Source organism: Vipera berus (genome assembly GCF_964194415.1).
Source record: "Vipera berus genome assembly, chromosome: 8".
In the NCBI taxonomy this organism is placed as follows: domain Eukaryota; kingdom Metazoa; phylum Chordata; class Lepidosauria; order Squamata; family Viperidae; genus Vipera; species Vipera berus.
In genome coordinates, this window is record NC_138211.1 from 15465546 (window position 1) to 15489773 (window position 24228).

General features: G+C 43.1%; 1 protein-coding gene across 2 annotated transcripts in view; it reads left to right on the forward strand.

The window, feature by feature from the left end:
• The first annotated feature begins 246 nt into the window (after positions 1-246).
• EBF2 (EBF transcription factor 2) overlaps positions 247-24228 on the forward strand; it is a 235888-nt gene continuing 211906 nt past the window's right edge. For both annotated transcript variants that reach the window (XM_081333508.1, XM_081333507.1), the window contains exons 1-6: positions 247-501; positions 6679-6835; positions 8546-8609; positions 11250-11305; positions 11688-11761; positions 21968-22036. In XM_081333508.1, coding sequence (XP_081189634.1) covers positions 371-501; positions 6679-6835; positions 8546-8609; positions 11250-11305; positions 11688-11761; positions 21968-22036 — 551 coding nt within the window. In that variant the 5' untranslated portion in view covers positions 247-370. The remainder of the gene's footprint in view (positions 502-6678; positions 6836-8545; positions 8610-11249; positions 11306-11687; positions 11762-21967; positions 22037-24228) is intronic.

Consider the following 24228-nt stretch of genomic DNA (forward strand, 5'->3'; position numbering starts at 1 on the left):
TGAGAAGATGACTCGCCGCCTGGCAAGTGGCTGAGAGCCGCGCCGCCACTTCTTCGGCTCTTGCAAAAATCGAAAGACCCGAAAAAAAAGGGGGGGAGGGAGCGCAAAGAGACCCTCCCCCTTATCTCGTTTAAGGCTTGCTTTGTTTTGTTTTTAAAGGACCGGTGTGTTGGGGGGGGGAGGAAGAGGGGGGGAGCGAATCAAACCCCTTCAAGACCCTCCACGCAACTCGTCCTGAAAAAGGCGGAGACGGTTCGCTGAGGCTGACCTCGCTCGGAGAGGAATTGGTGCTTTGGAAGTTTGCTCCACGGAAAGGAAACAAAAAAAAGCCTAGTTTGGGTTTTGGAATAAACGTGTATCTTTTTTTTAAATGTTTGGGATCCAAGATACGTTAGGAAGAGGGCCGATCCTGAAAGACAAGGTGCTGGGGTCGGAGATGGATCCGGTCCGCTCCTGGGTCAGGAACGTTGGCGTGGTGGATGCCAACGTCGCCGCTCAAAGGTAAAGTAGATGAAATCTTGAGTTTGCAGCTGACTCCCCTTCCTGCTTGGGCTTCTGTGTGTGTTTTGGGGGGGGGGGTTGCCATCCGCCTCTTTGCTCCTCAGGCCCCCTTTAGATGATCGGTCCCAGGCCGATCTCTTCCCGGGTTTGTTTCCTGCACACGTTCACTTGGGCTGGGAAGTCCCTTCTCATCCTTAGGAAAGGAGGACCACGGCGCTTTCTCTGCGGCACGCAAACCCAATTTCGAGGAAATGGGGGGGGGTGTTGTGTTGGCCTAGTCAAGTTCGAAGGAAGTCTTCTTGGGGGTTTACTTTTCGGTAGGCAGTGAACGGCACTGTGTGCCCAGAGGAAATTAAGAGGCCCGTTCTTCAGCGAGTTCAGGATGCAGAACTCTCCCGCAGGTCCGAGGTGCAAAGCCGAGGAGCTGAGGCGCGGCGTCAGATTGATTTCGGAGGAAGCGGTCCTAGAGGGAGGCTGCCCATCTTCTCCTCTTAAGAAAGTCTGGCCATCCCCGTCAGCGATCCTCATTTTTCTCGCCCAAAGGTCTCTAGGATAGGATAGTGGTAGCCTCCGCGGTTGGTCGCCTGATCTTTTATTAGAACTTGCTCCGCCCGAAGTTAGGAACTTCCAAATTGAATTGGTGCCTTTAGAAATCTTGGCACCGAACAACGTTCGTCTGCAGGAAACCGAGACCCGATTTACCCTCTTTATGTCAGGGTCTTTATTTCTGATCAGCCCGCGCTAATTCTAACCCCGTGCGAAGGAAACGTGTAGGGCAGGTGCCTCTTGAAGGCGAGAGGCGACGCTTGGGGAAGTGAGTGCTGAACCGCAAATGACATTTAGGCCTGATTCACACAACCCCCGTTCAACCCATCTGCCATTGGTTTGGTTGGCGGGTTGAGTTGAACTCGGCAGCTGAGGTGTGACAAGGGTGACGGCTGGCACGAATGCTTCGCGAACACCAGCCAATAGTGGCTTATTCAATGATACCGTGTTATCCAAACTGTGGCTTACAGCACTGTGAGAAAATGGTTATGCTTGGATCTGGAGTTCAGGTCAAACTCCGTTGAAAAGATCGTATTAAACAAGTGGACTCAACGGGACACTTTCTCTGGAGCAAAGGTTAGGTTCCCGGCTAGGGAAACCTAATGAATGGAACTTGATATCAGAGTCATGCAAGGCCGGGGTCATCTCTGCACTTCTTGGCTTAGAAGGCCACGCCAGTTTTAGGGTGTTAGGTGCCTGGAAGCTTAATAACTTGACCTGGGTGAATGACTAAAGGGAAGCAAACCGGATGCGGGCTCCCCGCGCTCCGACTCGGGCTGAATTCACACAGCGCAGCAAAGACACGGCTCAATCAATCATGCTTCGTAAAATAAACCAACATTGCCTGGGTTCTCAGATCACGGGCCTTTCAAACGACAACTGGCGGGCTCGACGGAACGTAATGAGTCGAAAGCAAACAAATCACACTTGAGAGTTTCCTGTGTTGTGTGAACTGGGCCGCTGAGACAGAGCTGGCATCTGAAGCATGCACGCCAGGAAACGCCTGCTCTGCACCGCTTTATTCGCCCAGGCCTGCTCTCCATTCAGGCTGGCTTCTCGGCTCTAGGATCGGAAGCAACGCCTGCCGAGTTCAGGGACTTCCTGAATTCGGGGTCGCACTTCGCAGCAAAGAGGGTCGGCGCGATCCTTCCCCACGGATTAAACGTTAGGCGCCCTTTACTCTCTGCGGGACATTCCCATTTAAACGGGCGGCAGGAAGAGAATGAAAGCGGGACTTGCGGAAGAAGTTTGAATTAAGCCCCAAAGTTTGTTGTCATCCGGGCTTGGCGAGGAGGGGCTGGCAACCGACGCGTTACCTCCAAAACTCAGTTGCTCCTGAAACGGGGTGCCTTCTGCCTCCAAGCGACCAGAATTACCGCCGCTGGGAACCAAACGCCGTATAAAGAGCCGAAACAATAACCGCCGGCGGAAACCGACCCCACTGCTTTTATTCCTGCGCCCCAGCACGCTTCGTTTTGACCGCTGCCGTGAACAATAAAAGTCTTACCCCGGAGTAAAAAGCCTTTTGGACTCCGCGGAAAGGGGCTTCAGCCACGTGGCCAAAGGGACTGGTAAACCTTCCTCCCCCCCCCCGCCCCTGCAAGCCCTGCAAACCCTACCCTGACCCCCCCCTCAGGGGTCACTCGAGCTCAAGGGAGGTTTGAAAGCGGAGCAAGCCGCTTGGCGTTAGATGCAGCGGGTGATTTGCGCGCTGAGAAAGAGCCGGTAAAGTCCCCCCCCCCGCCTCCTCTCCGAGGCGCAAAAAGTTTCGCTTGGAAGTCAGGGACAGGATGGCCCGGGATTGATTTGGTCGCTTCTTCAAGGGAGTAGACCTAAGCTCTTTCCTTCCTCTCTTGGGGCGTAAACCTTTCCCTTCGGAGAAGGAAAAAGCAGGGTCGACCTTCGCCCGGGAGAGGAGGAGGGTGGGGGCGCGGGGGTCTCTCTCGTGCGCGAGGAGCCTCAAAAGGTTCGGGCAGGTCTTCCTTCCTCCCCACCTGGGACCACATAACCGTACAGCAGCAGCCCCCCCAAGTCTCCGGAGGAAAAAAAGAAAAGATCCCAGATCTCTCGTGGAATCTTTCGGTGAGAGCTTCATGCACACAGTTCTTTTAAAAAAACCGGGATTTATTTATTTATTTATTTATTTACCGTTCTGAGTCCACGCCTGCTCGAAGCTGGCTTGTACGCTTATTTGTTTTCTCCTCCAGAAATCAAATCTGTCTCCATTCTCTCTCTGTAGCTGCCAAGAAAGGCGATTTTAGATTAACACACACACCCTCATCAGGGGAATTTGACCGTTCGCCCCCCATCAGACTTCCCTTACAAATGTTCCTCGTTTAAAAGGGATGCAAAGACTGTCCAAGGACAATTTTAAACCGAATGCTCCCCAAATTAGTCCCTGACCCTAAACTCGTTAGCTTGGGAAGTTGATCTTCTGGTCCTTCGGAGAGGGGAGCGGAAGTCGCTCTCCCGATCCTAAAATCGTTCTTGCCGGACTCCCCAAGTTTTCGGAGGTGAAATTCGATACGAGTAAAAAGTGCGTTTCGGGTAAGGCTACACTTCCCCAGCCGTTTGTTAAGTTTAAATCAAGATGCAGGCATGGTGAAACAGATCCCATTTAATCGAGACAAGTTTATTCCCAAGCGGTGAGATGGATCTATCCATGCCAATTCAACCCTGGTAACTTTACTGGACTTGTGCCTTGATTGTTGCGTCGTCTATGAATCCTAAAAAAACTCGTCAGCTTGACAAGTATACACAAAATGACTTTTAACTCCTTTCAATGTGGCGGGGTTTACTTCTACAGTGAGCGGACTTTTCAAGCCTCACCCCAAGATCTTTTGGTTTACAGAAGGTCGGTGGAAGCCAGTAAAATTCCCTTCAGAGTATTTAGAGTATGTTCGTAGGATCGGCGCAAAGGAAGATAAGAACTGGCAAGGGGGAAGGCTGTGACCTTCTGCGAAAACCTTGGCACCAGCTTCCTAAAAATCCTCGGGAGTTTCACTCTCGAGTAAACAGAGAGCAGCGCAGTAGGTTGAAGCGCCAATGATTGTACTCCTAGTCCCAAAAGAAGCTGGACTCGGAATAAACACGCTCCAGTGTGATTTCCGGGCCAGTTTGACGCCGGATCGAACGGTTTCCGACTCTTTGTGGGGAAGATGCGCTGATTTCCAAGTGATCCAAGTGGAACTGCCTCAGAGCAAGTGCGTGGGTCGTCTCATTGCCCAGTTCAAATATCTGGAATATTTGAAACCCCGGAGCTTTTCTTTTTTTTTTTAAATGTGGTTTTTTTTTGGGGGGGGGGGGAAGGGAGAGAGAGAGCTCGCAGCTCCGGGAAAGTTTTTTTTTAAAAAATGAATCGATTATATCTTGTGTTTAGGTGAACAATCCATAAACTTTCCGATCCAGCGCAGCCTCTACTTTCTCTCCTCCTCAATCAATGCGCACTAGGCGTCGGTGATCCTATGGAAAAAAGAGAAGAGAGGTCCCCTTACGCTGTTGATCACCCGTCATTGATCCGAATTAGACTCCTAGGACAGCGCAATCTCTTTGTCCGCCCGGTCCTTTTAGCTTGCTGGTCCGCCCCGCAGCATCAGCCTAAAGAGCTGGGTCAGTCTGGGAAATGCTGCCGCCTCGGGGTTGGGTTCCCCAGACTCTCTTATTCGTGGCTGACTCAAGTACCATTTATTCAAAGTAATCCAGTTTTCTTGCTTGGGAGGAATCCTAAACTATTTCTGTTTAGCTCAGCTAAAACATGCTCCCCCTTGTTTGTGGTTCAGTAGGTTGTGTGAATGCAGGCGGTGTGAGGGTTAACGTTAGTTTCTTCCGAAAGTAGCTTCAACTGATTTCCCGGGGGGCTTATCTCCGTGTAAGCCCAGCAGCGCAAAATACTGTGGTTTTCTCTGAAAATAACAAAAGCTCACCGAAGTTTTTCGGGACAATCTTCCCGGAATTCCAATCTTGCTATTTTAACAATAACTTGAGGAATGGAGCGGATCTAAAACCAGAATTTTATTTAATGGTGGTGGTGGAGGAGATATGAAGTGTCTTGAAAGACTTGAAGGGACAATAGAAGTTTGTCTCTTCAAGCTGCTTTAACCCGGATTATTGTTTAATAATCGACGGCTGCGTGATCGGAGAAGGAAGAAGCCCTTCCACTCGGTGCGTGGCATCTAACAGGGCTGGAGATGGCAAAATAAAACGGTTATCTGTGTCTACTCACAAGTAAACCCCATTGGTTCTGCCTAGGGCTAGGGTGCCGGTGTATAGAACTGAAAAGTTCGCAATTTCAGTTTCATAACCGCGGGAGGAAAAAAACAACAACCAGGGATAACATTATTTTTGAGAAAACGGGAAATTCAGCAGGTGAACCTCTTGTCCTTCCCCTCCTTCTTCGCCTGTCCCTTTTCTTCTTTTCACGTGCTCTTAAAAGCGACTCGAGGTTTGAGTATGTACCCCCCCCCAGCCCCGTCCACGACCGGATGAAGTGGGCGGTGGAGGTGGGCGGACGACAGGGGGGGGGGAAAGTTGGTTAATAACTTTTAATATTCACTGGATGGATTGAGCGGCAAATGAGCCGTCTGAATGTTAGTTTAATCTAGCGGGTGGCTAGTTGATGGCTTGCTGTTGCAGCTTCGAAACCTGGGTCAAAGGATGAGCCCATGGTTTATTTAGACCTGGGGCGACTTAGAAAGTTAGCCGTCGTCAAAGTGCACGGTACAGACGCAGTTTCGGTTTGCAGAACGGAAGGAGAAAAAGGCGTTTAAGTGGGATGGTGATGCCTCGAAAAGGAATAGGCGTAGAATCTCCGCTGCTCCGGCGCGCGCTTTGTGTCCGCGGCCCGGTTCACACGACGGGCTAAATCCTAAGGTGGCTTTTTTTGGACTGTGTGTGTGTGTGTGTATAGTGTAGGAGTGTTGCTTGAACACAGTAGTTCGGTTTCTAAAACGGGGTTTAGGATTCAGCTCATCCGACAACTAGCCATTTGAGTTTTGTTGGATAAATGCTTCCTTAAGGCTTAGCACGTTGTGTGAGCGGAGTGTAATAAAACGGATTCTCCCCTCCGCAAACTTTTTTTTTGTTTTTTTTTTCCACCCAAGGCCCCAAACATAAAACGACTCGCTTCTTAGAGAAAGCGAAAAACCCAATAGGAACAGGATCCGGCTTTGCGTGCTGTGTGAACTCAGTCGCGGTTTATCCGGGGGGCCGGCCCTAAAACCTAAGGCAGCTTAAACAGCGCAACACTTTTTGAAAAAAGACGTCCTCGGGCTGTGTTCGCGCCAAGCCAGGGTATGATTTATCAGAGAGCCTTGGCTGGGTTCACAGGATCCGTTAACCCAGGAAAGCTAATTTCCTCGGTCACAAGCTGGTTCAATTCCCGCACCGGCTAATTCCAAACCGAACACATCCAAAGCCGGGATCCGTGGGAAGTTTCCTGCCTCGGGCTTCCCGCCCAGGTAAGTGTGCTTGGAAAGCCGGAATGAGCCTGTTTTGCGCACCCGAGACAGCTGCCCTTGTCCGCGCGTGGGTTTGGGCCGGAGGGCGAGGGAAGGGGCTGACCGCGGGCCGCGCTCGGTCGGTTCCTCTCGTTCTGCCGCCTTAACCCCGGCTGCCTTCTCCTTCCTCCCCCAGCGGCGTGGCTTTGTCTCGAGCCCACTTCGAAAAGCAGCCGCCCTCCAACTTGAGGAAATCCAACTTCTTCCACTTCGTCTTGGCTCTCTACGACCGCCAGGGCCAGCCTGTGGAAATCGAGCGGACGGCCTTCGTGGACTTCGTGGAAAACGACAAAGTAAGGAGACCCGCGGGACTCTTTGCCTTTCTTCCCGTGACGAGTGTAACGCGATCAAGTGGCTAGGGAAAAAAAAAAGAGAGAGAGAGAGAGAGAGTCATTCCCAAAATGACAGCGGCATCCAGGCAGCTGCTTTTAAAAGCAAAGCAAAAGAAAAGCAAAACGGATCCTAGGAAGCTGGGCTCCCGAATAATATAATTCTCCTTTTCCTTCTTCCTGGGTTTCTTTTGCAAACAAACAAACAAAAAAAAAACACAAAAAACGAGCGGGCCCTGTTTGGTCAATTTCAGTCTGGAGTTTAAAAGCTGCCCTTGCCTGATTCCCCAAGCTGGGATGGGATTCTGGGGCGAATCTGGATTTAGCCGAATCCGAATTGAGGAGAGAGAGCAGCAGAGTTTTGATTTCTAACTGAAAAGGAGAACTCCCCCCCCCCCCCTTGAGCTGCAGGTTGCAACCTGGAAGGCTAGTCAATTTCACCCGCAGTTCAAGGCCGGCCTTGTTGGTTTCACACATAAGCCTAGGTTGCCCCTCCCTACATTTACTCCTTGGGGGGGGGGAAAGAGACAGGTCTTCTCCAAAAGAACAGGCGAGGATTTAGGACTGCAGTCTTGACTCAACTTCTCCTTGTTGTGGGAGAGAGAAGGGCTGTTGCAACTGGTCAGAATTTATATTGTAACTTTCCACTCTGTTCAGGTTCCTCCTTAGTTTTTAAACTGACGTTTATGACTTGATTGGGGTCTGACAGAAAGAATGTCAACTGCCCTGTTTTCAGTTTCTTTTCTTTGCCTCACACCCTTAGATATATATATATATATTCTCAAACAGACACTAGAAGTGGAAGTATTGTGTCCAGTTCTGTGAAGTTTCAGAAAGAAAAAGAATTAGCCCAACAGAAGCCATCTGTCCTTCCTTTCCTGGTTATTTTAGTAGGACCCAAACCACAAAATATCTCCCCTTGAATGGTATTCACATGAAGCTGGCATATGCAGCCCTTGGGGAAAGGCGATTGACAGTTAAATGTAATGCTTGTTGGAAAATCTGCCTCTTGTTCAGGAATTCTCACTCCTGTGAGTCTTAAATTGGGACAATATATTATGTAGGTTGTTTGGGACCAGGGCTCATGGAGCCCGACAGAACCAACTTTTCAGCAAACTGTTCTTCAGTTTGCATGAGTTAACTACTGCAATTAGTGTTAAAAAGGAATTTCCTTAACAAACCCAGGTGGCCATTTCACTAAGCTTCTGTTGAGTTTAGACTAAGGCTGCAACTTGTAGATCATGTTAAGCCTCCAACTTGTGTGTCTGGTATGTCTAGTAGTTTATAATTGTACATGCTATGGGGTTGAGAAAATTGGATTAATTAAATAAACCATGATTCAGTTTTGCTTACCGTGGGTAAGCATTGAAGAGTTATTGGCACTTACTTCTGAACAGGAAAGATGGTGATGCTGCTATTAATTCTGTGGCTGCAAGGACTGAATGAGTTTATTTCTGGGAAATCTCTAGCTGGGTTCACACATCCCAGTAATCACAAAGATCTGGTTCATGGTGTTGTGTCAGGCTAGCCAGGGTGATTTGTAAGCCGTGGTTTCTAGAAGTGGCAACTCAAGCTAGTTGATTTACTCAATAAGTCATCATTAAGGGTTTTAGTGTGATGTGTGAACCCAGATTCTTCCTGAACTGTTTTTTCTGTTTCTTCTCCATTTCTCAGGAACAGGGCAACGAGAAAACAAATAATGGAACACACTACAAATTGCAGCTTCTATACAGCAATGGTAAGTCCTTCCCCAGCTTACTCTCAACAAAGGGCCATGAGGGAGTAAGCTAATTACCAGGGTTAGCTTTCCCAAAACCTGGTGCCCTCCAGATGTGAAAAAGGTAAAGCCATCTTTAAAGGTAAAGCCAACCCCTGGTGGTGTCATGGACACACACACCTATATACTTCATGGTTAGGTTGTATAATTTTCTTGGCAACAATATGGAAATTTTTTGATGTTCCCTTTCTCTGGAAATTTCTTTTCCTTTAAAAAAAAATTTTTTTAGTCTACTTTAAGCCTTGGCTTTTTCTGCTTGTCTTTTTGTTGTGTGTGTACCAGAGAAGGGTGCTACGGTAATATACTAAATATCATTGGAATATTTAGTTGAAGATTCTATCACCTGTAACCAGTATGGGCATTTTCCAGGGGTATTACACTAGTCCTCAAGGTGTCTTCCCATACATCTTGGAAAACATTAGGTTGGGGAAAGGTTAATGACTTGATACTGCTGCTCTTAGACATGGCAATGTGGAACCCTGTTTTTTTTTGTTTTTTTTAACATGGTGGAGTTGGTCTCCTAGTCTCCATCAGGTGGTGACAAATGTGAATATATGTGTCGACCTACAACTCTGTATGAATGTCAAATCATTGTGTAATGTGTATGCAGTTTTGATCTCTCCCCAGGGGTTTATGCTATAGTTTTGAACCACTTTTGGAATGTGAGTTTAGGAAAGCTACAAAAGAAGGCTACCTTTGGGTGGGGGAACACTTACCCAGGCATCGGGTGGGTGGGTGGGTGGGTGGCACGCCTACCCCAAACAACTCGCAAGAGTCCATAAATGACTAAACACGCCCAAAGAGCCCCTGTTTCATCTCGAGTCAGTTTCAGTTTGATGCTACTAGCTAGCATCAGCAACACATTCTGCTGTACAGATCCAGACTGCAGTTTCCTTTTTATCATAAGGGATTTTTGCATTTTTTTTGAGAGCATCGCATTTGCTACCTAGTAAAGAACGAGAACGGGTTGCACATTCTTTCATAAAGATATTCCAGGGTTACCACTTTTAAAAGATTTGCAGCCCGTGTGGCTGAGCCGACCTTCAGCCTACCTTTACAACATTTTATTGGAAGCTGTTGTCCTTCCTGACCACACCTGTTATATGCAGAGGGTGGAAAGCAACTGCTTTTCATATAGAATCCATTCATGGTACATCATTTCTCCCGAACCTTGGTTACAAATTTGGATGACTTTTTATTATTATTTTTTTCTGGATGCTCTCTGTATTTTATATTCTTTGGGTATGTTTGAGAAGCATCACCTGGTCTTGCAACTATCAGAACCTCCAATTCTCTTCTGAAATTGATCGATGGGGGGTGGGGGTGGGAGGTGGGACATGATTAGACTGTAGATTGCACTCTACACCATATCTCTTTGTATGTGGGAGAGTAACCTAATTCACACATCATACCTAGCTATGCGTATGTCTTGTTTAAGTATGATTTATTAAATTCATTTATTAAATTCATAACACACTGATCCCTCAGTTATGGCTTACAAAACTCAACAGTTGGATTTGTAGAATACACTAAGTGACAAACAAATCACAGTTTGGGTTAGTACAATCTGTGAATGTAAGCAGAGAAAGAATGGATAGTGAATCTATTAGTCATGGTTCAATCTGATAATTTCAGATGTGGGACTAGATGATTTTGTACCAGGAATGGCAAAAGATTAAATCCAGATGTAACACTTGGTCTGGAGCCAATGAAATCAATGAGGCTTAAGTTGGTTGTTAATAACCTAAGCTCCATTGATTGTAATGGGTCTATTTGAAGCGGCACCTAGCCAACTTTGGCAAATCTTAGAAATTAAGTGGACTGTCTCAGTTAATATTGAAATGAGGGACAACTTGGGAATCCTGAAGCTGTTTTCTAGACTGGGAATGAACAAATAAGCAACTTTTGGAAAAGGCAGTGACCATGTTGGTAACTGCTGAGAATGCTTCATGAAGGCAATTGAACTTGATTGAAGGGCAGTTTTAATCTAACTATTCCAAGTGTGACTTAGTTTGGATCCAATGACATGTTGTTAATTTATTAAATCATGGTAAGGCAATCTGCCTATGTTTTGAAGGCCGCCTGATTTAGTCTGTTGAATGACACCTTGGAGATTTGCCCAGTGGTGGGATTCAAATATGTGAACAACCGGTTCTCTGTGTGGATGCTCCTTCCGGAAGTCCATTCTGGGCCTGGGCTGAATCCCACCACTGCATTTGCCCCAATGTCCCGCTTAGAAGTCACCATGGAAAATGGGAGAGGGAAGGAAGAAGGAGAGCAGTTCGGGCTGATGAAGAACGTTAGAAAGGAAGGCGTTATTGATATATAGTAACTACTGCTAGTCTTGATTAGGTCTCCTAGAAGTTATAATGATCATCCATGGAATATGGATGGTCCAGGTTGAGGAAGGTAGATGTAATAAACCATGAAGGTGTCTGTATATGAATGGTATGTGCATATGCTTTAGCACTATGCACTATGGCGTCTCCTTCTCTAAACAGCTTACCTAGGAGAGAAGGCAGCCTATAGTGGGGGATAAATCCTTTGAAAGAACCCCAAATTTATCCTTCTCTCATCCTTTTTTCTTCCTATTCCCTGTAGGTGTCAGGACTGAACAAGATCTATTTGTCAGACTCATTGATTCAGTCACAAAACAGGTGAGATTTCTTCTCCCATCCTTTAATCTCACCCTATCTGGGTTTCTTATTATTCAGAGAAATAGTCACCATACCTTATCAGGGAGGGCTTGTATCTTCTGTGAAGGCTGCTTCACGGAAGGCTTGGAGACTTCACTTGCAATATGCAAAACGAAGCTTCTGAATCTGGTGCTTTTTCTTTCTTTTTAATATCATAATCGGAATTGCAGCTTCCAGGATCCCAGTCTGTAAATGGAGGGGGGGGCGCCGTTAGAGAAGGCTATTCTTGAAGATGTTCAATTCCTTGGCCTGTTTTTTCCCCCGAGAGTAGTAAATCATAGCATAGAAAATATTGTCTCATTGGTTTTAAACCGACTCCCCCATATTCTCCACTTCTTTATAGCCTATCGCCTATGAAGGACAAAACAAGAACCCAGAAATGTGCAGAGTTCTACTCACCCATGAAGTTATGTGCAGGTAAGACAATGTTGTCTATGGAGATTTTCAGTCATTCAGGGCGTGGTATTCCCAAAGATGCTTTTTTCAGGAGGCAACTGGACTTTCTTTGTTTGTCTTTGAAGACGTTTCGCGCTTCTCGTCCAAGAAGCTTCTTCAGCTCTTTCCTTCAAAGAATGGCTTTTTCTTCAAAGACAATCAAGCAAGTCCAGTTGCTCCTGAAAAAGCACCATTGGGACAATGTTGTTCCTTTAGGTTCATCGAGTTGGTATGTGATACAATCACGCTCTGGTAGCCAAACAGGCCTGGTTGCCGCTGTTGCTGAGATTTTTGAGGTGGAAAGAAATGGGACATATTTGGATGAAACGGTGATGAACAATTTTCACTAGTGTGAAGGCTAATTATCAAGTCAAGGAGATGAGAAGGTCACCTCATTATGCGAAATCTGGAAGAATTCTTCATTAACGCTCTACATAAAAAATTTGAAACATAATATTTGGGAGGACAGCGGTGGAGTGTTCTTCTCTCTGTTCACTGACTTTTGATGTCCTTTGTTCAACTGTAGCTTTGCCTTATTTGCAGACCAAATCCATTATAGCTTGTTTAAAAAAAATATATGAAACTTGGCTTATTGTTATGTGTCAACCTAGCCTCTCAATTTCTTGGACAGGAAAGAAAAGGCACACCCATATGGACATTCCTGCTTTTAAAAAAAGGGGAAAAAAGAAAAATCAAGGACTATATCCAGCAAAGTAGGAAAAGAAAAGAAAGGGATGCAACGTCTAGAAGGCTCTGGAGTGGGACTGCAATGGTAGCAATCCAGCCAGTTTCTCTCTTTTTAAAGCTTTCCTGGGAAAAGGGAAATAATTCCAGAGAAGGGTTGGAACACTAGATAATATTAAGCCAGATGCTCTTAAGACCTGGGAGTGTTCACCCAACACTTGGCTAGAGGTTCTGCTCTGCTAAGGACCTGGGATTTTTCTTTATTTTCCTGGACTTTAATCCAGCAATTTAACTTTCCTAACTCCGGCTTCTGAATCAGTCTATACCTCTTTGCATTCAAGCCTAAAATCACATGAAGGCTGCAGGTCTATCCTCACAACTCTGGTTTTAGGACCAAAAATCACTGAGTGTTGTCCTTTGTCACTGCTGCCCCACTTTAACAAAGAATGAGTATGCTTGCATTTAACACACCAAGGGTGCAGTTATATCATATGCATGTCTACTCAGAAGGAAATTCTGCTGGGGTCAATGCAGTCATCTTCAGGTAAGTGATACAGACTGAAAGAAATCAACAAATAAATAAATACTGGGGAGGTTTAGCTATAACTACATTTTACTTTTTTCTCTCTTCTTGTTAGCATGGCACACGAACTATGATAGATGGGTAGTTCTCGACTCACGTCAGTCCACTTAGTGGCCATTCAAAGTTACAACAGCATTGAAAAATGCGTTTTAGGATGATTTTTCACAGTTGCAATCCCACGATTCTGTGATCAAAGCTCAGATGCTTGGCCACTGGCTCATATTGATGACCGGTGCTGTGTCCCAAGATCATGTGATCCCCTTTTGTGACCTTCTCATAAGTAAAGTCAATGGGGAAGGCAGATTCACTTAACAACTGTGGCAAGAAAGGTCATAAAGGTTAAACTCATTTAACAAATGTCTCACTTAACGACATAAACTTTGGGCCCCATTTTGGTCGTCGGTTAAGGACTGCCTATACAATGAATCTGTTAGATGATACGGTTCTAAATGGTTCCCTGCAGAAATATCTCCTCCTCCTCCTCCTCCTCCTCCTCCTCCTCCTCCTCCTCCTCCTCCTCCTCCTCCTCTTGATGTAAAATGCTTCTCACTTCTCCCCCAGAGAAGATGTTAGTGAATTACTATTGAGTATCATGTTTTTGCTTCCATTTTAGTGACAGCATGGTTAAGTAGGATGCAAGAATGTTCTTTTTCTTAGACACTAACTCATCTAGCAGTCACCAATCTCCCTGGCTGTTCTCACTTCCCTGTGATGCCATTGGGCACTGCTGGATCAGGAAGTCAGGACAGTTAAGGAGGTTGGAAAATGACGGAAAGTAGTAACAGGAATTATTGTCAGGATATGGCAATGTATTCTGCCTTCTTTCAGGGTGTTTTAGAGTATAACTGGAAACATTCATATTAATGGGATAACACCTTCAGAATTAAATTATTTTAAAACCACTGTTTATGCAAATTGAGGGTTAGCATCTTTTCTTGCACAGAGCATGCATTTCGAAGGTTCCGGAATATATACACGATGTTATTGAAAGGGATTCTTCCATCCTTTTAGAAGGACTTCCTTGGTAGAAATAGAAATATTTGCCTTGGTAAAGGTGCAAATGCAGTGAATTAAGTGACAGCATTAAGAAAATGTACTCAGAAATTAATCTCACTGGTTGAGTTTATAGAACATGGCGACTGTATTCTCCTTTTCTGAATTCACAGAATATATTGAATGCAGAACTTTGCAAACAGGATTATTCAGACATTGCGTTAAACCATAACGCAGCTGATTTGGTTTGGATTATCTCAGTTGATGAGCTTAAGAGTTTCTATTTCATAAACTACTAGGGAATATGGTATAGCAAAGCCCAACAAATTGAAAGTTAAGTAACATGGCTAACCCATGCTTAGCACAATGAACCCACACACTTTTTCCAAGAACAAATTCAGGTAACCCAGGCTCGTATCCATTTTCCCAAAACCACATCACAGTCAAAACTTCACCCAGTTCATCATGTGCTACCCTTACCAACTTCTACTTAACAAAAAAAGGAAGTTATTTAAAAAACATTTTTTTCCAAGTCAGTTAAGGACCTCGTGACCCACAATACATCTAAACTGGTAATCTTGGAAGTGTGTGATTCAGCGTTGTGCAAACCCATTTTGTGCAATTAGATCTGCACAATTGGCCACCCAGAATCGCTCAACAGTGAACTGGGCAGCATAAAAATTAAACGAATAAACAAATAACTATTAGGATCTGTTTCAGTCTGGCTTTAAGCTTAGTTAAAGGACAAAGACAGTTTTAAGTCCCTCTACAGCAGGGTCTGCAACCTTGACAAGCTGAAGGTTGGCTGAGGAATTCTGGGAGCGGAAGTCCACAAGTCTTAAACTTGTCAAGGTTGCAGACCCCCTGCTCTACAGGATAGGGAGGATATTTTCCTTTTGTTTCTGCTGGAATCTCAGTGGCTTTTGAGCTGTCTAGTTGGAATGGAACTTGGAGAATTAAAAGATGCTTTTTCTTATGGCTGTTGTTTTTTTGGAGGGGGTATGATTTCATAAGATGTTAGCAGGGGAATCATTTATGGCTATGCTATCTTGAAAGTTCCAGATGTCCCCTGGTTTTTAAAACATATACAAAAGCATTGAGAGACATTGTTAGAAACTGGGGATTTGATGCCCCAAATATTGCCAATTCTATCCAGCTTACTCCTTTTTGGCTAAATCCAAGGAAACAACAACATTTCCAAATCAATGTCTGATATTAGAAATGGACTAGCTGAGGACAAACAAATGGAAATTTAATACAGACAAAACTGTGGTGCCTTTTGTGAATCAAAAGTTTGCTGAGAGAATAGAGAATTCGAGCTGCAGTGGATGGTATGATGTTTTCTTTGAAGACTAAAAGTTTGCTGTTGGCTGTTCTGGGGATTTTGCTCTGAATCTGATGGGCGAAAATGTATTTGCAGTTAAAGCTAGTTGCATCCTTTCCTGGACTTGTCAAATGAGATCACAGTAACACGTATGCCTTAACTCTCCTATTTGCTAGAATTTTTCTTATTGATTTGTTTTTGTGTCTGTGGCACAATTAGACCTTTAAAGCTGCATAACGGTTGCTCTCATTTTATCTGTGTTTTGTTGTCAGTCTCCTGAGGCACTATGGTTACTCAAAAGGAGAACTACAAGTTTAATAATTGACTATTAAGAATAAAGAAATTCTGGTTAGCTAGAAGCAGAGAGAACAAGGTGTTGGCCTTAGCTGTCTACAATCTAAACTTCAACCGATGTGAAAGACAATTTTGGGGAAATTGTTTCTTACCTCAATCTACTCATACGTAATTTCAATAAAATTAATTCTCAGGTGAAGAATGCTTAAATTATCTGTTTTAAATCAGTGTAAAGATCTCAGAAGAAGATGGGTGAAAGTGTACAAAACAGATGCAAGTGAAAAGATCAGTTCTCCTTTGAAATGAACTCACCTTCTGGTGATTTCAGGGATATAGTTCAGTAAGTTTCTATGTACCGATAAAGGAGAATATTTGTAGCTCAAGACTGAAATGAAGGGTCCTTGGTGCTGAGCTTGGTTGTTTTCTTGCAGACATTTCATTACCAAAATAGGTAACATCATCAGTGCTTGTGATGATGTTGCCTAGCCTGTCGTCTGCAAGAAAACAATTAAGTTCAGAGAACACCAAGGACCCCAGGCTTCTATATAGCAGAAACAAAGTATAGTATGGTATCCAATCTCCCCCTCTCAGAATATTATTTTTCAGCTTCCCAGTATAACTTACAACCTTGAGATTTCTCCCATCCAAGTAGTAATCAAGTCCAAACTGTCTTGGTTATCCATATCAGTATTTAATTGCTGCTATGTAAGGTAAAGGTAAAGGATCCCCCGCACGTGCATGCTAGTCGTTTCCGACTCTAGGGGCCAGTGCTCATCTCCGTTTCAAAGCCGAAGAGCCAGCGCTTGTCCAAGGACATCTCCGTGGTCATGTGGCCGGCATGACTAGACGCCAGAGGCACACGGAACGCTGTTACCTTCCCACCGTAGTGGGCCCTATTTTTCTACTTGCATTTTTACGTGCTTTCGAACTGCTAGGTTGGTAGAAGCTGGGACAAGTAACAGGCGCTCACTCTGTTACGCGGCACTCGGGATTTGACCCGCCAAACTGCTGACCTTCAGATCGACAAGCTCAGCGTCCTAACCCACTGAGCCACCGCATCCCTGCTGCTATGTAACCAGGTACCAAATCCCACTGGAAGGTTAAACCCATCTTTAAATAATTCCCTCTGAGTAATTTAGTACTTTGCTTTTTAAGAAGTAGCAAACAAAAGAAAGTTTGTTAAGACTTTGCTAGACTTAAACAAGCCTATTTTGTTTTAAACGCCCCTCCAAAACTAAAAAAAGGGGGGGGAGAGAGGGGGGAAACAGAAAAAATGGCCAAAAAAAAGAGAGGCATAACTATTTTGATGTTTTCCTATCTGGAAACTAAATAAAATAACATGCGGCTGTTGGCTGGAAAAATTAGTTCCTTTATGCAGTGGTAAATATGATACTTCATGGTTTCAAGATTTAGCTCTATGAAATTAGCAATTAGTTTGTGCCTCCTTTAGACATAGTATTCATATTTTTTATTTTACTTGTTGACTTCTTGAGAACTTGGCCCAGTTTTAGAAACAGAGATGCTTTCCCCAAGGAACACTACAACATAAGCATAATTTTATAGGATGATTAGAAAACAAGCAGGGAAGAAAATTTGGAATGCATCATTATTCTTCGAATAATACCAAATGGAGGCTGGCATTTTTCCTTCACAGATTTATGATTATGTGATAGGCTGTACATATGCTATCCCCTCTGTCTGTTTTGGTCTTATACTTGTCCACATAAACCTGTGTTTAAAGCTAGCTACTATAAGACCTTAACTTTATAATTATAAAAATATTTTCTGTTAGCTGGAAGGCACCTGATTTATAAATCAGCTAAGAAAGCATGATGGTTTTCTCATATTCTTTTTGTGAGACAGAACAAACTTGGTAGAATCCGCAAGACAACATGATTTGAAACATCAATCACTTTATTTGGATAGTATTCATAATTGTTAATTTGTTCTTTTTTTTACATTATTGCATATTTTAGCTTTGTACTCAAGTCTAAAAATGTTGAAAGTTGAATTAATCTTGACATTATTTTTTTAGCACCACAAACTGATTTTGCTATGGGCGGATTTCAGTGGTGCATCAATTTTTAAAGCTGATAATTTAGTCTGAATTAATAACAGTGTATCAAAATTTAATGTACCACCCTTACTGCTAAACGTGGATGCTCATTGCCTTTGAATGAGAGATTGCTCTTATCAACCTTCCTTGGAAAATAAACATCTTTTTGATTTGACATATAGTAGGCTGTGACTGTTCTGCTTGGATGCACACAAGTGTATCCAGAATCCGTACATCTTTCTCCGGGTGACAGATGCAAGCCTAGCAAGAATGTTGTCTAAATATTTATGCAGATGCAGTGATGTGTCACTGGTAGAAAAAGGGAAATCTCTGTTTCACAATCATTAGCGTTCCCGTTGAGCATTTTTGGGGCGGAGCTGAGCTGTTTGTGTTATTGATGACTGCCTCTAAGTCAGTTCACGCTCTCCGATGTTCCACTGACTCTAGTGAAACTCCCATCTGAACAAAACTAGGTAGCATGGAGACGTAGGTGCGTCAGGCCGCGATGCTTTCTTCACGGAGCAGAATATCTGTGCAAACACTTGGGTTGGTTGTCAGATGGATATAAATAACAATAAGGCATCTCTCCTGGAATAATCCTTTCCCCTTTTAATGCCAAGCATTTGCAAACGGTGCTTCTTCTTCTTCGTTCAGCTGTTGCCAGAAGCCTCTCTGCCCTTGATGCTTGGAGGCGGCGCGGGGGGTGGGTGGGTGGGGGTGAAGGCAAAGGTATTATAATGTGAACAGAAGTAGTCTCGGGGCCTACAGCTGGCTAATAACAGAGTTGCATTGAGCGCAAGTGAGACCCACAGCTGTGACTTTCGCCACAAGGCTCAGACTAGACAGCAGCAGACAGGATCGGCCGAGCCAGTCAGCCAGCGAGCTTTAGGTCTTTATTGGCCAGATGGTGTGAATTTAGACACTTTTGTTATGCAATGCCAGGGAGGAGTTGAGGAGAAGAAAACAAAACAAAGGCCACCATGCTGGGGGCTTATTTCGGTTTGAAATTAGAGACAGATTTTTTTTTTTTAGTTGAAAGCTGAATTTTAAAACCTTTTTTTCGGAAGGGGAAGAGAAAAGATGTAAAACTTTCTTTGAGCCACGGGGTATTTCTGTGACATCCTGGTCCTTCACATTATACTTTGTGCAGTCCTGGGTGTGTGTATAATAGCCTGCTGTTAAAATACAATATTACACCATCGCCTCCAAACTCAGGAATTTATTATGTTTGTTTTAATAAAGCAAAAAGGCTGACATGAAGTTCATAATCCAGATAAAGACTGATCCAGTGAAGGGGTCTGTTAAATTGTCATCTGGAATCTGGGTTATCTTCTCCATGCCTGCAACTTGCAGTAGCAAAAGCTTAGAAATGAAGGAAGAGAGCCTGCTTTGTGTTGGCTGGATCAATATATTCACAAACGTATGGATTTGTATCAACCATGGTTTACTAAGCCAGAACAGACTAGAATTATGTAATACTTAGCCACAACTTATGTTTTCCAAAGAACAGATCACCCCTTAGAGGTAGCAGTAGTTTGCTTAGCCATGTCCCACAATGGGCCAGCCAACACAGCACAATAAACCTAAGATAAGCAAACTATTATTATGCCTTAGCTCAATGCGTGAAGCTTAGAAAGCTGTATGAATTCATGCTAATTCACTGCTAAGAGTAGCTGGCTAAGAGTCTATAGAATTTCACGATGGTTTTTTTGCAATCTTTCTTGCATTGCCAGGATTGAAGCCTGGCATGCAAAGCATAGTTTACATCCCTGTAAGAGGAGACATCATGTACATCACGAAGCCCAGACACAGATCATATGAGGCTCACAACTGTATGAGAAGATGGGCAGTCAAAACAGGAAATGAATGAATGAATTAATCCATAAATTAAAAAGTTCCTCTCCATGTAAGATGGCCAAGCTACGCCAATGCAAGGCTTGAACTGGGCAAGGATTAAGAAAAAACTAATATGAGCCTCATCTATACTCTTTCCTGATCCCTGACAGAATAAAAGTTTTACTGAATAAACCCAACCCATGGAAACACAAATTTATTTATTTATCTATCTATCTGTTTATCTATTTATCACATTTTTTGACTGCCCACCTTCCTCACAGAGTTGTGAGCCTCATGTGATCTGTGCCTGGGCTTTGTGGTACATGATGTCTCCTCATATAGGGACATAAACTATGCTTTGCATTCTAATGCTTCAATCCTTGACAATGCAGGGTTTGTGTATCCATCCATTGTGATTTTGTAAGCCATGGTTTGTAACTTAGTTTGCCCTATTCAAGTTGGCTTTTGTAATCTAGAGCCATAAGAAAGTGGAACAGAGTTAGGCTGACCATCACTCATTATGTCCAAGCAGAAGGTTGAACTGTCCCATAGGCCATCTGGTGAACATTGTTCCCATTATAATATTGAATACTGTAAATTATAGTAATTATTTATACATGCACATATTTAATGATAGCTGGTATCCCCAACCATTTCTGATTGTTAGACCCCATTTGGAATATGGCAAACCTGTTTTAAATCTTCCAACAAAGAGTTTGCTTGTCAGCACTATCAGCTTCGTGATAGACCAGACCAGGAAATCAGAGTTATGATTGTTAATACCACTTTTATTGAAAGGTTACAGAAATTTACAAGTCTGAATGTGCTTCCCCCCACCTATATCTTTATGATAACCAAGAAAGGTCCAAAACAATAGTCAGAGTAAAAAATTTGAGTCTGGGGCAGAAATGTAATTTAAATTACATTTCTGCTCCAGACTCAGATTTTTTTCTCCGACTATTGTTTTGTTGTGGCTTTTCCTTCTGTTCCTTGAGGTTATTCCACTGCCAGTTACATTTCTGGAAGGATTGCCCATTCATAAAACATCTGATATGAGAGTTACAACAAATCACATGCCCTCAATTTCCCAAAATGCCACCTCTTTGGAAATGCTCCTCTCAAGGGGCTGTTCCCCCCCCCATCCTGTTTCTGGTCACGTAAATTAATGAGTTGCAATGACTACCCTTTAAACTTTTAAGAAGGTTTAGTGGGGATACTAAGGATTCAGTGGCATTTTTTTTTTAAGAAAAGAAAAATTAAAAATTCAGCTGTGGTAGGAGTTGGCATGCACTAAGAGGCATCTGTATTCCCAGACTTAGAGGTTGCATTCACTCATAGCTTATGTTGGGTAGCTTTAACTTTTCTTTAAGCCTCACTATATCACATGAACCCAATTAGTGTGGTTAATTCATAATTTACTGTATGGTTCAAACTCAGAATTTAGTAGCACATGGACATGTAAACGCTTGGCATTTATTCAGCTATTTAATGCCTACTTTCTTGGGGTTTGCGTGCAAATGCCTAGGTTAAATTCTACTTCTTTAGCAATATTATATCAGCTTGCTCAAGACTCTGCTGTTCTTTAGCACCACCACTGTGCATAGCTAGAAAGCAGAATTGAAGCTGCTCTTTAGCAGAAGCGTATTATCTACGACAATCGCCAATTATTGGGCTTAGTGGTGGGATTCAAATACCTGAACCTCCGGTTCTCTGCGTGGATGGAGGCCTGGGCTTCCGAGGGCTAGAATGGACTTCCGGAAATGACACCCATGCACTTCCTGTGGGCTGTTTTAGGCCTCCCAGGCCTACAACGGACTTCCAGAAGCAACATGGGTTCAGCCGGTTCTCTGAACTCATCAAAATTTAGCTACCGGTTCTACCGAACCGTTGCGAACCGGCTGAATCCCACCACTGCCCTTAAATTCAGGTAAGTGAGCATAAAACCTAAAAACAATTACAGGTAAGTAAGTCCTTGACTTACAGCAGTCCCTTTAGTGGCTGTTCGAAGTTACAACAGCACTGAAAAAAGATAACTTATGACCATTTTTCACACCTATGACCATTGCAGCGTCCCCATGGTGGTCAAAATACAGATGCTTGGCAACTGGTTCATATTTATGAGGGTTGCAGTGTCCTGGGATGACGTGATCACTTTTTCTGATCACCTGACAAGCAAAGTCAATGGGGAAGCCAGATTCACTTCACAACCGGGTTACTAAGGTAACCACTGCAGTGATTCACCTAACTACTGTGGCAAGAAAGGTCGTAAAATGGGGCAAAATTCACTTAACAACTGTTTCACTTAGCGTCAGAAATTGGGGGGCTCAATTGAGGTCATGTGTTGAGAACTACCTGTATGTAGCAGTGTATGTTACACTAAACTGAATTCTTTTCCTTTTATGCTTGTTTCCTTGTCAGTCGTTGCTGTGAAAAGAAGAGCTGTGGAAACCGTAACGAGACTCCCTCGGATCCCGTGATCATTGATAGGTAGGATACATAATTTCTATCCTTTTTTTTTAAAAAAAAAGAAAGCCATTGAGAAGTCCAACTTGTTCTATTCCTTGCAGCTGGATAAGTGGAACCATCTTGTTATTGTATGTAAAATATTGTTAATGATAGTGCAATGCCGTACATTTGCAAAATGTTTTCAAAATAGCTGGACTTTCTTTACAGGAATGTCTCCGTATTATTGCTGAGGTTGCTATTGATCTTGTTGTTATATAAGATTCCCTGGTTGCCTGTTTAAGCTTGCCAAAATGTTCCTTTCAAAAGGATAATTTCAAAAGTATCACAAATGTTCTCTATTAAATGAAAGGTGACATCCAGAGAAAATTGTCTAACGGAGTAGGCCTGCTGTTTCGTACGTGATCTACTATTGAAGAATGAAGTTGCAGACATGTTCTTGTGAAAAACTTGTTAGCCAAGTTTGAAATCCTCACTTCTTAGACCTATAATAGATTTTTTGCAGAAACTGTTGCATATTCACATTTGTTGTTACTCAAAACCAGAGTAACTTTTTTGTACCAGGAAAAATGATTTGTGTGATACTAGGATAGAAACAGAGAATGCTTTTCACGTTTTGCTCTTACTTGAGGCATGGTAGGTAAGACAAATCTAAAATTATTGAAGCCCCGATTTGTGTGTGTAACTGTGCTTGAGGAATGTAGAAGAACTCTACTCTGTAGGTTTAAGAATGAAACAGTGTGATCCATCAACTCTTACAGCACAGGCAGAGTAAATGCATGTGAACCGTTGGTGTCTGTAATTCTCTTTTCAAAAGCTTTGTAGAAAATGGTGTATACTTGGAAGAGATGTCTAGAAACAAATCTTCTATAAATGATTTGGAGAAAGTTCCCTCTGAAATTTCATCCATGATTAAAAGCAGCATACAAAGGAAAACAACTCCCCGTATTTTTGTATAAACCATGCATTTGTTTTATCATCAGCTGGAGAACTGATGATAACTGAGATTTGATTTCTTTCTGTTTTTTCATGTGTTCATTTGTGAGCTTCCTTCCTTCTATTTTCATACTTGTTTGAAACCCGCCCCCCCCCAAAAAAGTTTGCACATATCTTAGTGCATATTTTATCTAGCATAAGCATTTTTGTATTTGTGGTTCTGTTTACCATTCACAGTTTTTCAAATAATTGCCCAATATATTCTATTTGTAGACTTGTTCATGAATATGAACTTGGCTTGTCTGAAATATTCATTGTCATAATACTGTGGGAGAAATTTAGATTGCCTAAGATTGTCAAATTGCATGATGTTAAACTACAAGTCCACTTCAGCTCACAGTTTGGGCCAGATGTGTTAGAATCACATACAACTCCTGGATTATGAGTCTTGGAGGGTGCTTTAGATAACCCTAAGCTTATTTATTTATTCATCAAATTTATATGTCCACCCATTTTATGAAAAAGTAGTTCTGGGTGGCCTACAATAAGGCTATAAAATAGTTCATCTATTAAAAACAGTTTTTTAAAAAAATAAAAGGTTAAGAGAAGACAGTAGATTTTAACAATTCTCATTATTTTATAAATGATGAAAGATGATCGCTATGATGGGGAAAAAGCAATCAAGACTTGCCTGCTAATTACCAGCTTATCAACTTCTTATGCATAATAAGTCAGCTTTATGCCAAGCACTTACATAGTACATGGTCAATTCACGGTATATTCGGCAAATTGGAAGGCAGGTTTTAGAGTTGGATATCCTGCCTTAGATCACATCTGTATACTTCAACATCAGACCACAATATTTATGTGAGCCTGTGTTATGTGCCACATTCATCAATTTCAGGCTTAGACTTGATTTCATTTCCAGAACGAAGTCATGGGTAAATTCATGCAGGCTACAAAAAGACAAGATAGCTACTCCTGTTAATGTTCAAACACCGTGAGAGCTCCAGAATAAAAACTTTGTTGTAGCACGGAAAGCCACTAAGTTAAAGAAATTTCAAATTAAAAAGAGTAAGACAGGAATGCATTTAGCCTCCCACGTTTTTCCCATTTGCACATAACCCCTCTTGTGGCCAAAACAAGTAATTTTGAGCATCACCCCTCCCCCCACTCTAAAGTAGCTAATAAGCACATTGTAATCTTATTGCATACAGATGATGTAGTGCAGGGGTCTTCAAACTTGGCCCTTTTATGCTGGCTGAGGAATTCTGGGAGTT